We start from the raw sequence: 16789 nt of genomic DNA on the forward strand, positions 1-16789 counted from the left end.
CACCCCATGTACACCAATTATTCCCTCAACTGGCACATTACTCACCTTCGCATTCAAATCACCTATCACTATAACCCGGTCTCGTGCATCAAAACTACTAAAACACTCCCTCAGCTGCTCCCAAAACACTTGCCTCTCATGATCTTTCATGCCCAGGTGCATATGCACCAATGATCACCTATCTCTCTCCATCCACTTTCAGTTTTACCCATATTAATCTAGGGTTTACTCTCTTACACTCTATCACATACTCCCACCACTTCTGTTTCAGGAGTAGCGCTACTCCTTCCCTTGCTCTTGTCCTCTCACCAACCCCTAACTTTACTCCCAAAACATTCTCAAACCACTCTTCCCCTTTACCCTTGAGCTTTGTTTCACTCAGAACCAAAACATCCAGGTTCCTTTCCTCAAACATACTACCTGTACGACGCGGAGGTATATGAATACGAAAAAGTGCATATGAACGTGCACCTTCATAGAACATGAAAACCTCCAACAACCAGGATCGAACCTGGGACCCGTGTGCAACAGACGGGAGGGCTACTGCTAGGCTATGATCGCCCCTAATTGGGGCGTTGTATAGTTGTACAGCTAGGTTCGGTAAAATGCTATCTGCTCGCTATGTGAGCCTAATGGGAGATGACCGGTGTAGACTCCGTTGCTCACCAACTTGAGACGAAGGGTATTCGAGTACATAGTATTCGAATAGTCATTTCCCTATTAGGGGCGATCGTAGGCTAGCCGTAGCGCTCCCGCCTGTTGCACACGGGTCCCGGATTCGATCCTGGCTGTTGGAGGTTTGTATGTTCTAGGAAGGTGTGCGTTTACGTGCACTTTGTTCGTATATATATATATATATATATATATATATATATATATATATATATATATATATATATATATATATATATATATATATATATATATACAGCATCAATGAGATGGACCAGTCATCTCAGCCAAAATGAAAAAAAATTGTATAATTAAGTGTATATGGTGGAAAAGACTATTATCTGTTATGGTCCACAAAGGCTGTATGACTTAACATTAAAGTTTTTTATTAAGGGGAATGTAGCACTGAATTTGTCTAACACGAGTTAGGGAGAACCTAATATTGCGATAAAAAAGCATGGTTATGAATAGCTATGAACGGTGAGTAAAAACATAGTCTTTTGCTGGATAATTCTATCAAATACTCATGATTGAGTACTGGGAACAATGATGGTCAGGTACTTTTGTCCGTTTGTCCTTGATCAAATCCCTGCATCATTATCTCCCAAACAAGAGAAATGAAAATATATAGAGCCAGTCAAAATACCTAATTTCTTCAAAATACACAATATGATAAGGTTAGTGGCCAAAATACACGATATAATAAGGTTAGTGGCCAAAATACACAATATAATAAGGTTAGTGGCCAAAATACACGATATAATAAGGTTAGTGGCCAAAACACACGATATAATAAGGTTAGTGGCCAAAACACACGATATAATAAGGTTAGTGGCCAAAACACACGATATAATAAGGTTAGTGGCCAAAACTCAAGTGAAATGCAAGACTTCCTATTGCAAAGTATGTATTCCAATGATTTATGATGAAGTGATTATTTGAGTGAAGTATATATCGGTCCAGTAGTAATGATCGAAAACTGCATTCAATATTTTTTCTCAAGGTTTTCTAAGGAGGTTCAACCAGAGAGCCAAACCCACGCCCTTTGCTTCACACTTAGGTAACTCCTCCCAAATCCTCCGTGTCCCAGTAAACACAGCTTTCACAATACATAGACACTCTGTAATGGCTCAACAGTCACTAAACAACCGCCCTGCTAACCGTATCTTCATGTTCATCCCATCAGGTATATACTGCGTTCTGGACAACCCCACCTCTCTCTCTCTCTCTCTCTCTCTCTCTCTCTCTCTCTCTCTCTCTCTCTCTCTCTCTCTCTCTCTCTCTCCAAACATCGATTGGAACATGCCATAATGAGACCTCAGGCCCAAAATGCATTTCCCACTCAGAAGGCACTTAAACATTTACGCAATTGTCGTGCACTCACACAAACACACTTGACTAGTATCAGAAAATACTCTCAACCAACCTCTAAGAAAGCAAGACGAGTATAATAGTGTACGGTTAATCATCATCAAACGTTCTGACCAGTTTGAGAGTTCAGGGAAGTCTCACCTGTGACGTCAAGGTGTTCCAGATTGACACATTGCGTGACAAGTTCAAATATGCCAATGTTTGTTACATTAAGGCAACCCCTGATCTCCAAATGCCGTAGTTCAGGACACCGCCGACCAATCAGCGACAAGCCTCGGTCTGACAATCGCGAACAGCTGTTGAGGATCACCTAGAGGAGATAAGACATGTTAATGGAGAATACTGCTTAGGAATGGCGTTGTTTTGTTCTACAGGGGTGTGTGAGAGGGTCGAGGTGTTACCTTAGTGTCAAGTGACTTTTGGTTGGGGTAATGATGTTTGTATTGTGATTGTGGTACTGATTATGAACATTATCGAGTTGTTAGTATGTTATAGATGTGTTGAGAGTGTGCCATGTCAATATCCTTGGTACAGTCCCAGTTATGTTTGTGTGTCGTAATAGAACTATTCTTGATGAAAGTCGTGATTAGGCTGAATGAGATATTAATGTGAGTACGCTAATCTTGTACATAATACTATACATTATATGAAAAATCCAACCACATTATATTAGAGTGAAAACTTTACACTCAAAAGCATTGGTACAAACTAAAACTATTAAGCAGTTCTAGGAGTTCAGTGTAGAAATTAAGAAAGTCTCATTATCAACATCAAGAGCAAACCATCACAATAATAAGTGTCAAGGAACTTCTTGAGGAAAACATGACTTCTAAGAAACTTCCACAAGAAGCATATTCAATGACGAAGGTTCATGATATATCTTGAAATCATAAGAGTAAATACGTCACCGACCGGAAATGTAATGTTCAGTGAACAGTAGGGGCTTCAACACGCAACTATGCAATCCACTACAAGTGACAAATACGTGCATGTAATTTCTGTCCCAGTTCTAGTTTTTCTTCGCTTTATAACAACCAGTTATCATGAGAAAACATCTGTCATAAAATGTAATTCTAGTGACATGTAAAGTAACACTACTATTCATCTATGTGCCTGGCACTTTGAGATGTAATTTAATGAATGTTATTACAATCAACCTTTCTCTTACTTCATAACTCTCGCAGAACTGTTATGTAACGTTACAAATCCCGGTGTCAATATCTGCCAGTATAACTATAAGTAATTGATAACAGTACATTTCACTGGTCTTTCATAAGTAGAACAGCAACATGATATAACTGACGAGGTTTGCTGACAATCTTACAGGTCAGGAATGGTATGACTTGGGTAATATACCTTCCATGGTTACATTCTCTACTCTAAATACCAACATGTACTAGGGCTGTGCAGGAGTGAATTGCATCATTCAACATAGCTAGCCAGGTATTGTAATGCTGATGTGAATCATACTCAATTTAAAGTTTCTAATCAGATTATAATCTTCCGCATATCATGAGTAGATGATAATCATGGCTTGTGAACAGGTTAGCAATGCTGAGGTACAAATCTATCGGCATTATTTGACTTACCTTCTCGACATGAACGCAGCCTCCAGAATCCCTAGCCAGCAGTCTGGTGATCTGCTTAATAGCTCTGTCAGCGTGGATGCCCTCGCTCGCCAAGGTGATGGTCGACCAGAGGCGTGGGTCCCACGCTAGGACATACCATCGTCTGCAGACCCGCGCACACTGACATACCGCGTTGGTGGGCAGGAAGGAGAGAATCCGCACCACTAACTCGTCGCTTAACTTATCAAACGGCGAAGACCTCGCCACCCGTTTGCCTTTGTACGTGGCCAACAGCTGGTCGGTGCTCTCCAGCTGTTGTTGCGGCTGCGGCGTCGTCTGCTGCTGCTGCTGCGGAGGCACTTGCGGCAGCTGCGGCCGCGGAGAGGACCGTGGACATGACGACAACGCAGACAGGTCTAGAGCGGGGAAAGGTGAAGCCCGCACATCTGACCAGGGAGAAGGCGTGGTGCGGTCCCTAGTGGGTGTGGTGCGGTCTCTGGTGGGCGTGGTGCGATCCCTGGTGGGCGTGGTGCGGTCCCTGGTGGGCGTGGGAGTCTGTCTGGTGACGAGGGTGTGGTAACCCAGGTCATGGCCGGGACTAACCCGGCCCAAGGTGCCCCCGCCCACGTAAACAGAAGGGGACATATGACCCAGCTTGGTGGCGGCCGCAGGCCGGCCGTCCATCGCTTGAGGGCGGGGGGGCGGCGGGCTGAAGGGCGGCGGAGGGGGCGGGTCGGTGGCGGGATGACAGCCGGGAGGCACCTCGCCCACACCCTCACTGTCCTCCTCCTCACGACCCCCCTCACTGACGTCTGAAAGAGCAAACAAAAGTATCTAACATCATGTAAGAAACACCGCAAAAAAAAAAACAGTATCTAACATCATGTAAGAAACACAATACAAACAACTATTAGAAACACCAAAAAAACCGTATCTAATATCATGAGAGAAACACCATACAAACAACATTATCTAACATCATGTAGGAAACACCACACAAACAACAGTATCTAACATCATATTAGAAAAACCACACAAACAAATGTCTAAAATGCAAGGAACGCCACGCAAACAACAGTATCTAACATCAAGTAAGGAACGCCACGCAAACAACAGTATCTAACATCATGTAATATACACCAAATAAACAACAGCATCTAACATCATATTAGAAATACCACACATAAATTATATATCATGTAAGAAACACCACACAAACAACAGTATTCAACATCATGTAAGAAGCACCATACAAACAACAGTGTCTAACATCATGTAAGAAACACCACACAAACAAAAGTACTTAACATCATGTAAGAAACAACACACAAACAACAGCATCAAACGTCATATTAGAAACACAACATAAACAACAGTATCTAACATCATGTTGGAAACATGATGTTAGATACTGTCAATCTTTCCTCACTCATTCTCTCCATGTGACCAAACCATTTCAATACACCCTCTTCTAATCTCTCAACCACACTCTTTTTATTATCACACATCTCTCTCACTCTTTCATTACTTACTCGATCAAACCACCTCACGCCACATATTGTCCTCAGACATCTCATTTCCAACACATCCACCCTCCTCCGCACAATCCTATATAAAGCCAATGCTTCACAACCACATAACATTGTTGGAGCCATTATTCCTTCAAACATACTCATTTTTGCTCTCCGAGATAATGTTTTTGCCTTCCACACATTCTTCATCGGTAGCTATCATGTGTAACGCACCTAAACCACAGCTCCCTATCCACATCAGGCTCCACAGTCCTTTCCATGGTTTCCTTCGAACGTTTCATATGCCTTGGTTGAGTCTATTGACGGCATATTGACCCCAGTATACCACATCGTTTCAGTTCACTCTATCCCGTACACACCTTTCACCTCTTGCTTGTTCAGACCCAGATCGCTCAAAATCTTTTACATTCCGTACTTCCATCTCCAATTTGGTCTTCCCGCTCTCCTTGTTCCCTCCACCTCAAACATATGCCCTCTTTGTCAACCACTTTTCATTTATTCTCTCTATATGTTTAAACCATTTCAGCAAACCCTCTTCTGCTTCCTCAACCACACTCTTTTATTACCACAAATCTCTCTTACCCTGTCATTGCTTATACGATCAAAGCACCTCAAACCTCACACTGGCCTCAAACACCTCATTTCTAACACATCCGCCCTCCTCCGCACAGCCTTATCTATAGCCTATGCCTCGCACCATATAATACTGCTCGAACTAGTATACCTTCAAACATATCCATTTTGCTCTCCTAGATAGCGATTTCTTTCCACACATTCTTCATCGCTCTTAGAACCTCGCCCTTTCAGCAAACCTATAACTCACTTCAGCTTCTATGGGTCTATTCGCTCCCATGTCACTCCCGAATATCTAAATCACTTCACTTCCTCTAGTTCTTTTCCGTTTAAACTCACAACCCTGCTGAACAAACTCACAACCAAACCGAATAACCTTGCTTTGTTCACATTTACTGTCAACTTCCTTTTTTCACAAATCCTTTAAAACTCAATCACCAGCTTCTGCAGTTTCACACAAGAATCTGCCACTAGTGCTGTATCATCAACAAACAACAATACTTCTCAAGCCCTCTGATCCCCAAGAGACTGCATACTCGTCCCTCTCTCAAGACTGTCGCATTCACCTTCTTCGCCTCCTGATCCACAAACAAATTAAACAACCATGGTGACATCACACACCGCTGCAGCAGACCAACTTTCACTTGGAACCATTCAGTTTTCTCTTCCTTCTTGTACACATGTCTTACACCCCTGATGAAAATTTCTCATTGCTTCAAGCAGCTTTCCTTCCACATCGTATAGTCTTGAGACCTTCCACAAGGTGTTTCCAAGAACCCTATCATGTGCTCTCTTAAGGTCAATAAATGACACATGCAAATCCATACGTTTAAGTATTTTTCACACACATTCTTTGAAGCAAACACATGATCCACACATCCTCTACCACTTTTGAAACCACACTGCTCCTCCCCATTCTGATGCTCTGTACATGCCTTCACCCTATTAATCAATAACCTTCCATACAATTTTCCAGATGTACTCAACAAACATATGCCTCTGTAGTTTGAACACTCACCTTTATCCGCTTTGCCTTTATATGGTGGCACTACACATGTATTCCGCTTATCCTCAGGCACCTCACCATGATCAATACATACACTGAAAATCAAAACTAAGCAGTCAACGACACAGTCACCCACTTACGTAATGAATACAACTGCAATACCATCCACTCCAGCCGCCTTGCCGCATTTCATCTTCCCCAAGGCTTTCACCACCTCTTCTCCCCTCTCTAAACTACTCTACACGACTCTCCCTTTGCATGCAACTCCGGCTCAAAAGCCCTAAATCTGCCACCCTATCATCAAAAACGTTTAACAATCCTTCAAAATACTCACTTTTCTTCTCACTCCACCACCAGTTTCCATTTTCCGTTCTGCCCTCTTCACCGATGTTCCTATTTGTTCTCTTTTTTCACATTACTGATCTCCTCTTAAAACATATTCTCCTTAAAGTTTGATGATACTCTCACCCAACTCTCGTTTGCCCAATTTTTCAACTCCTGTCGCTTTCTCTTATACATCTACCATTTGCATTGCTTCCCTATAAGTACCGCCCAAACTCTTCTCTTTTCTTTCACTGGCAAATTTACTTCTTCATCCCACCAGTGACTACATTCCTTATCTGCCAACCTCCCTCCTTCCTCATGCCACATGTATCTCTTACACTTGCCATCACTGCTACCCTAAAGACCTCCCATTCTTTACTCACTCCCCTTGCTTCAGCTACTCTCACCTTTGCTATTCTACACTCAATCTCTTCTGGTGTTCTTCACACACGTCTCTTTCTAGGTTTACTTACTCTCACCACTCTCTTCTCCCTAATATTGTTTCTTCTTTTCCGAAAACTTCTACAAATCATCACCCTTGCCTCCAGAAGATAGTGATCAGATATCCCACCAGCTCCCACTCAGCACATTTACATCCAAAAGTCTTGCTTTTACACGCCTATCAATTAACATGTAATCCAATAATGCCTGTTGACCATCTTTCCTACTCATATATGTATCCTTCAATATGCTCGATTTTTATCATATCATATTTTGTCGCTATCTCCCGCGTTAGCGAGGTAGCGCAAGGAAACAGACGAAAGAATGGCCCAACCCACCCACATACATATGTATATACATACACGTCCACACACGCACATACACATACCTATAGAGTTCAACGTATACATATATATATACATACACAGACATATACATATATACAAATGTATATAACTCATATTTGCTGCCTTTATTCATTCCCGTCACCACCCCTCCACACATGAAATGACAACCCTCTCCCCCGCACGCGCGCGAGGTAGCGCTAGAAAAATACAACAAAGGCCACATTCGTTCACACTCAGGCTTGATGGAGCCATTATTCCTTTAAACATACCCATTTTTGCTCTCCAAGATAATGTTCTCTCCTTCCACATATTCTTCAACGCTAGCTATCATGTGTAGCGCACGGAAACCACATCGTCCTTTCCACATCCGGCCCCACAAAACTGTCCATAGTTCACCCCAGATGCATCATATGCCCTGGTTAAATCCATTGACAGGACGTCGACTCCGGTATACCATATCGTTCCTATTCACTCTATTCCTTGCACGCCTTTCACCCTCCTGCATGTTCAGGCCCCAATCGTTCAAAATCTTTTTCACTCCATCCTTCCACCTCCAATTTGGTCTCCCACTTCTCCTCGTTCCCTCTACCTCTGACACATATATCCTCTTTGTCAATCTTTCCTCACTCATTCTCTCCATGTGACCAAACCATTTGAAAACACCCTCTTCTGCTCTCTCAATCACACCCTTTTATTACCACACATCTCTCTTACCCTTTAATTAATTACCATATCAAAGCACCTCACACCACATATTGTCCTCAAACATCTCATTTCAAACATATCCACCCTCCTCCGCACAACTCTATCCATAGCCCACGCCTCGCAACCATACATCATAATTGGAACCACTATTCCTTCAAACATACCCATTTTTTTTTCCGAGATAATGTTCTCGCCTTCCACACATTTTTTAATACTCCCAGAATTTTCGTCCCCTCCCCCACCATGTGATTCACTTCCGCTTCCACGGTTCTATCTGCTGCCAAATTCACTCCCAGATATCTAAAACACTTCCTCCAGTTTTTCTCCATTCAAACATATCAACCGTCCTCAACCGTCCTGTGCCTAATAACCGTGCTCTTATTCACAATTACTCTCAGCATTCTTCTTTCACACACTTTACCAAACTCAGTCACCAGCTTTTGCAGTTTCTCACCCGAATCAGCCACCAGCGCTGTATCATCAGCGAACAACAAGTGACTCACTTCCCAAGCCCTCTCATCCACAACAGACTGCATACTTGCACCTCTCTCCAAAACTCTTGCATTCATCTCCCCAACAACCACATCCATCAACAAATTAAACAGCCATGGAGACATCACGCACCCCGGCTGCAAACCGACATTCACTTAGAACCAACCACTTTTCTCTCTTCCTACGCGTACACATGCCTTACATCCTCGATAAAAACTTTTCACTGCTTCTAGCCACTTGCCTCCCAAACCATATATTCTCAATACATTCCACAGAGCATCTCTATCAACTCTATCATATGCCTTCTCCAGATACATAAATGCTACATACAAATCCATTTGATTTTCTAAGTATTTCTCACATACATTCTTCAAAGGAAACACCTGATCCACACATCCTCCAACACTTCTAAAACCACACTCCTCTTCCCCAATCTGATGCTCTGTATATGCCTTCATCCTCTCAATCAATACCCTCCCATATGATTTACCAGGAATACTCAACAAACTTATACGTCTGTAATTTGAACGTTCACCTTTATCCCCTTTGCCTTTCCACAATGCCACTATGCATGCATTCCAACAATCCTCGGGCACTTCACCATGACCCATACACACAGTGAATATCCTTAACAACCAGTCAACAAAACAGTCACCCCGTTTTTTGATAAGTTACGTTACAATATCATCCAAACCCGCCGCTTTGCCGGCCTTCATTTTCCGCAAAACTTTCACTACCTCTTCTCTGTTTAGTAAATCATTCTCCCTAACCCTCTCACTTCGCACATCACCTCGACCAAAACACCTTATATCTGCCACTCTATCATCTAATACATTCAACAAACCTTCAAAATACTCACTCCATCTCCATCCCACATCACCACTACTTGTTATTACTTCCCCATTAGCCCCCTTTACCGATGTTTCCATTTGTTCTCTTGTCTTACGCACTTAATTTATCTCCTCCCTAAACTTTTATGATACTCTCTCATTCCAACTCTCATTTGCAATCTTTTTTACCTTTTGCACCTTTCTCTTGACCTCCTGCCTCTTTCTAATACATCTTTCAGTCATTTGCAGTATTTCCCAGCAAAAATCGCTCAAATGCCTCTTTCTACTCTTTCACTAAAAAATTTACTTCTTCATCCCACCATTCACTACCCCTTCTAACCTGCCAACTTCCCATGCTTCTCATAACACAATCATCTTTTGCGCAAGACAAAACTGCTTCCCTATATATTTCCCATTCCTCCCCCACTCCCCTTACGTCCTTTGCTCTCACCTTTTTCCTTTCTGTACTTAGTCTCTCCTAGTACTTCCTCACACAAGTCTCCTTCCCAAGCGCACTTACTCTAACCATTTTCTTCACCCTTCTATGAAAACCTCTACAAATCTTCATCTTCGCCTCCACAAGATAATGATAAGAAATCCCTCCAGTTGCATCTCTCAGCACATTAACATTCAAAAGTCTCTCTTTCATGCGCCTATCAAATAACAAGTAATCCAATAACGCTCTCTGGCCATCTATTCTATTTACATATGTATACTTATGTATATCTCTCTTTTTAAAATAGGTATTCCGAATTACCAGTCCTTTTTCAGCACAAAAATCTACAAGCTCTTCACCATTTCCATTTACAGCACTGAGCACCCAATGTACACAAATTAATCCCTCAATTGCCACATTACTCACCTTTGCATTAAAATCACCCATCACTATAACCCGGTCTCGTGCATCAAAACTGCTAACACACTCACTCAGCTGCACCCAAAACACTTGCCTCTCATGATCTATCTTCTCATGCCCATGTGAATATGCACCAATAATCACCCATCTCTCTCCATCTACTTTTACTTTTACCCATATCAGTCAATATATATATATATATATATATATATATATATATATATATATATATATATATATATATGTTGTATGGTTGCGAGGCGTGGGCTATGGATAGAGTTGTGCGCAGGAGGATGGATGTGCTGGAAATGAGATGTTTAAGGACAGTGTGTAGTGTGAGGTGCTTTGATCGAGTAAGTAACGTAAGGGTAAGAGAGATGTGTGGAAATAAAAAGAGCGTGGTTGAGAGAGCAGAAGAGGGTGTTTTGAAATGGTTTGGGCACATGGAGAGAATGAGTGAGGAAAGATTGACCAAGAGGATATATGTGTCGGAGGTGGAGGGAACGAGGAGAAGTGGGAGACCAAATTGGAGGTGGAAAGATGGAGTGAAAAAGATTTTGTGTGATCGAGGCCTGAACATGCAGGAGGGTGAAAGGAGGGCAAGGAATAGAGTGAATTGGATCGATGTGGTATACCGGGGTTGAAGTGCTGTCAGTGGATTGAATCAGGGTATGTGAAGCGTCTGGGGTAAACCATGGAAAGCTGTGTAGGTATGTATATTTGCGTGTGTGGACGTTATGTATATACATGTGTATGGGGGTGGTTGGGCCATTTCTTTCGTCTGTTTCCTTGCGCTACCTCGCAAACGCGGGAGACAGCGACAAAGCAAAAAAAGAAAAAAAAAAATATATATATATATATATATATATATATATATATATATATATATATATATATATATATATATATATATATATATATATATATATAAATATTTTTTTCTATATATATATTATTTATTAAAAAAGGGGGTAACTGTATTATTGACTGTTTGGTAAGGTTATTTAATGTATGTATGACTCATGGTGAGGTGCCTGAGGATTGGCGGAATGCGTGCATAGTGCCATTGTACAAAGGCAAAGGGGATAAGAGTGAGTGCTCAAATTACAGAGGTATAAGTTTGTTGAGTATTCCTGGTAAATTATATGGGAGGGTATTGATTGAGAGGGTGAAGGCATGTACAGAGCATCAGATTGGGGAAGAGCAGTGTGGTTTCAGAAGTGGTAGAGGATGTGTGGATCAGGTGTTTCCTTTGAAGAATGTATGTGAGAAATACTTAGAAAAGCAAATGGATTTGTATGTAGCATTTATGGATCTGGAGAAGGCATATGATAGGGTTGATAGAGATGCTCTGTGGAAGGTATTAAGAATATATGGTGTGGGAGGCAAGTTGTCAGAAGCAGTGAAAAGTTTTTATCGAGGATGTAAGGCATGTGTACGTGTAGGAAGAGAGGAAAGTGATTGGTTCTCAGTGAATGTAGGTTTGCGGCAGAAGTGTGTGATGTCTCCATGGTTGTTTAATTTGTTTATGGATATGGTTGTTAGAGAGGTGAATGCAAGAGTTTTGGAAAGAGGGGCAAGTATGAAGTCTGTTGGGGATGAGAGAGCTTGGGAAGTGAGTCAGTTGTTGTTCGCTGATGATACACCGCTGGTGGCTGATTCATGTGAGAAACTGCAGAAGCTGGTGACTGAGTTTGGTAAAGTGTGTGAAAGAAGAAAGTTAAGAGTAAATGTGAATAAGAGCAAGGTTATTAGGTACAGTAGGGTGGAGGGTCAAGTCAATTGGGAGGTAAGTTTGAATGGAGAAAAACTGGAGAAAGTAAAGTGTTTTAGATATCTGGGAGTGGATCTGGCAGCGGATGGAACCATGGAAGCGGAAGTGGATCATAGGGTGGGGGAGGGGGCGAAAATCCTGGGAGCCTTGAAGAATGTGTGGAAGTCGAGAACATTATCTCGGAAAGCAAAAATGGGTATGTTTGAAGGAATAGTGGTTCCAACAATGTTGTATGGTTGCGAGGCGTGGGCTATGGATATAGTTGTGCGCAGGAGGATGGATGTGCTGGAAATGAGATGTTTGAGGACAATGTGTGGTGTGAGGTGGTTTGATCGAGTAAGTAACGCAAGGGTAAGAGAGATGTGTGGAAATAAAAAGAGCGTGGTTGAGAGAGCAGAAGAGGGTGTTTTGAAATGGTTTGGGCACATGGAGAGAATGAGTTAGGAAAGATTGACCAAGAGGATATATGTGTCGGAGGTGGAGGGAACGAGGAGAAGTGGGAGACCAAATTGGAGGTGGAAAGATGGAGTGAAAAAGATTTTGTGTGATCGGGGCCTGAACATGCAGGAAGGTGAAAGGAGGGCAAGGAATAGAGTGAATTGGATCGATGTGGTATACCGGGTTTGACGTGCTGTCAGTGGATTGAATTAGGGCATGTGAAGCGTCTGGGGTAAACCATGGAAAGCTGTGTAGGTATGTTCATTTGCGTGTGTGGACGTATATATATACATGTGTATGGGGGTGGGTTGGGCCATTTCTTTCGTCTGTTTCCTTGCGCTACCTCGCAAACGCGGGAGACAGCGACAAAGCAAAAAAAAAAAGAAAAAAAATATATATATACAAATTGGCGCGTGATCAAGTATATTACTATGAGTCCACGTGGAATATGAAACACGGTAAGTTCCCAAGTGCACTTTCGTGTAATATTCACATCATCAGGGGTGACAGAAGAGAGAAATATAACAGTGAAATGAATTACAACAAACAGAGGTAGCTAGGACCCCATTTGGTAGACGTGCGATTGTCCAAGACAGTCAACGAGCGTATCATAAACTTATTATGTAGAGAAGATGGTTAATTTTATCAACAATAAAGTTATGCAATTCAGTGATATTTCCCGTGGTACTTTTTTTAGAGTTGATAACTGAGATGACATTACTCCAGTCAATACAACGATCATAGTTTCTACTGTGATTAAACAAGGCATTCGATTCTTGTCCCGTTTTTATACTATAGTCATGTTGCTTAAGTCTAACAGAAAGATCCTTACCAGTCTGCCTAACATAAAAATATCACAATTTCTACATGGCACTTTATAGACGCACCCAGGAGAATTTTCTGGTGACTTCATGATTAAGATATTCTTTATAGTATTATTGTTGCTGAAGGCAACATTTACATCAAAGGATTTAAGCAACACGAGAACTAAAATATTTTTTGTCAGTGGGAGGTTTGGGCTCAACTCTATGTAATGATTTCTTTTCTAACTTCAGGGATTTATCAATGAAAGATCTAGGGTACTTCATTTTAGATCCAATAGAATATATCTTCTCAAACTCATCATCAATATACTTTGGACTGCAAATACGTAATACCCTAAGGAACATAGACTGAAATGATGATAGTTTAAGTCTGTCATGTTGAGATGAGTAATAATGGATATATGAACATACATTGGTAGATTTTCTGTATAAGCTAAACTTTAGCTTTTTTTTTCCTTGACTATGGATCATGTAATCTAAGATGGTAATATACTATTATATTAATTTTCCACAGTAAATTTGATAGAAGGTACTAAATTGTTAAGTAAGGGGAGAAATATTTGTAAATTTTTATTTCTTGGCCAAATACGAAGAACATCATCTACATACCTAAACCAAATTGTATTAAAGGTAAGATGTCCTTCAATAATTTTGTTTCAAAAAATTCCTTATAAAGATTACTTATTACAGGTGAAAGAGGGTTACCCATTGCCGTACCAAATTTTTAAGCATAATAATCTCCATTGAATTGAAAATACACATCCAGGCCCCACAAAACTTTCCATATTTTACCCCAGACGCTTCACATGCCGTGGTTCAATTCATTGACAGCACGTCGAGCCCGGTATACCACATCGTTGCAATTCACTCTATTCCTTGCAGGCCTTTCACCCTCCTGTATCTTCATGTCCCGATCACTCAATATCTTTTTCACTCCATTCTTCCACCTCCAATTTGGTCTCCCACTTCTCGTTCCCTCTACCTCTGACACATATATCCTCTTTCTCAATCTTTCCTCACTCATTCTCTCCATCGGACCAAAGTATTTCAACACACCCTCTTCTGCTGTCTCAACTACACTTTTTGAAACCATACATCTCTCTTACCTTTTCATTACTTATTCGATCAAACTACCTTACACCACGTATTGTCCCCAAACATTTCATTATATATATATATATATATATATATATATATATATATATATATATATATATATATATATATATATATATATATATATATATATATATATAATGAACTAACGTTACTCAGCGTTAATATCTAAATATATTCTTCCTAACAACTAAACATCTCACCGGCTGGAGTGAACTCATCACCATTAAAGACAATGTGAACTGAGTATCACTAGTGGGTTATCCTCCCGGTGGAGCCTTAAATCACAGGATGGAGTGACGGGCAGTCCAAGCATCACTACATGTTGTATCTGTGTAACACATGTTGCTTAAGTCTGTTAATGACTGATCGCCGTAAAGAATTCATTAACGTCTGAATTATATCTTTTTTCTTTTTTCTATACGATAATACACTAAAAAATCTGCACTTTAAGCAGCACTGAAGTTGATTAATATCAAATTGTACAATTACGTACAATCAAATCAGTTCATTTGATAGGAACAAGAAATTTGCCAAGTGGAAATACAATTGTTGCCTTTGTAACTATTTGCGACAATGATCCTACTCCCGACCCACGCAAATCTGAAGTGGTTGTTGCTGTTAGATAAGGTGTCCATCTGTGGACTGTCTGTGACAATTTTTCTCTATTACAAGAGCTGTTGGCTGATGCGTCCCAGCAGTTACATTCTGGATGCTGGTGTTGTAGGCTATCTGCCCCAATACTCATTTTCTTCTGTCATGTTTTCTGGAAGCATGTTACGAACGTCTTTCGGAAATCTTATCTTTCTGTATTTCTTGGTTCTGTAGTTTCAGCAGGGCACTTTGCTCTCTTAAAGTGGTGACTTTCCATCCAATTGCCCTATATCTAGTGGGTGTAAAGCGTTGCTGTCTGCAAAGTGCTCTCACAAAAAAATTCCTTCTGTTTCTTGATTGGACTTCACTTCGTCTTTTTGTCTATGTCGAGACGAGTGAGTATATACATCGAGTCGTGGGGCTACAATCTACTGAAAGAGGATTCGGATCTTTCGTCTGTATTCACCTTTGTTTGAGGTCTCAGTGGACAGTTCCCTACTCTAACTATAACAATCCTTCGAGCAGTTAGGACACAATAACTACAAACCCTCCACATTGGCTATTTGGTCCATACAATGTCCCGCTGCACCTGCCCCTGTTGTGCTCTCGGTTTTTAAGTGCCCCCAGACTACTAACACCTGCACCACCTCATCGGCTCTTAAACATATACGCAGGGGGGAAGATCCCAAAGAGTCCCATCTTGACTCTCTCTCTCTCTCTCTCTCTCTCTCTCTCTCTCTCTCTCTCTCTCTCTCTCTCTCTCTCTCTCTCTCTCTCTCTCTCTGTGACCTCACTATTGATCGGGATTAGCTCACTGCTGGGCACTTTGTGTGAGTCCCGGCCACTGTTATCCTCTCCACCTACACCACCTGAGGGGGACGTTCCTTCGTGTCACGGGAACCTTCGACTGGTGCAGTAATCTGCCAATATAACACTGCATTTCAGCAGCGGCGTTGACAGTTCTAACCTACAGATGTCTGCAAGTCCTTAGGAATAGCATCTCTGGATCTATAATAATCTACTAATGCTTCGACTGGGCGTAAATATAATTATGATTTGTAGCTGTGGTTAACAATCTATTTGGTAATTTCGTGATCACTTCTAGTGAGATTGCGATGATTGTAACTGTAGCGGAACGACAGTAACAGTGACTGTGGTAGAATGATGATAACAGTGACTGTGGTAGAATAACGATAACAGTGACTGGCGGAATGACAGTAACAGTGACTGTGGTAGAATGATGATAACAGTGACTGTGGTAGAATAACGATAACAGTGACTGGCGGAATGACAGTAACACTGACTGTGGTAGAATGATGATAACAG

At 41.3% G+C, this 16789-nt stretch overlaps 1 protein-coding gene across 3 annotated transcripts in view; it reads right to left on the reverse strand.

Annotated features, from left to right (window-relative positions):
• Fbxl7 (F-box and leucine-rich repeat protein 7) overlaps positions 1–16789 on the reverse strand; it is a 342295-nt gene that overhangs the window by 89963 nt on the left and 235543 nt on the right. For 2 of the 3 annotated variants that reach the window (XM_071675481.1, XM_071675470.1), the window contains exons 2-3: positions 3633–4423; positions 2185–2353 (exon numbers count right to left, since the gene is read on the reverse strand). In XM_071675481.1, coding sequence (XP_071531582.1) covers positions 2185–2353; positions 3633–4295 — 832 coding nt within the window. In that variant the 5' untranslated portion in view covers positions 4296–4423. Of the gene's footprint in view, positions 1–2184; positions 2354–3632; positions 4424–7056; positions 10768–16789 lie in introns of those variants that run through there. The other variant, XM_071675489.1, reaches the window with a different exon arrangement.

This window comes from Panulirus ornatus, chromosome 2, assembly GCF_036320965.1.
Source record: "Panulirus ornatus isolate Po-2019 chromosome 2, ASM3632096v1, whole genome shotgun sequence".
NCBI lineage: Eukaryota > Metazoa > Arthropoda > Malacostraca > Decapoda > Palinuridae > Panulirus > Panulirus ornatus.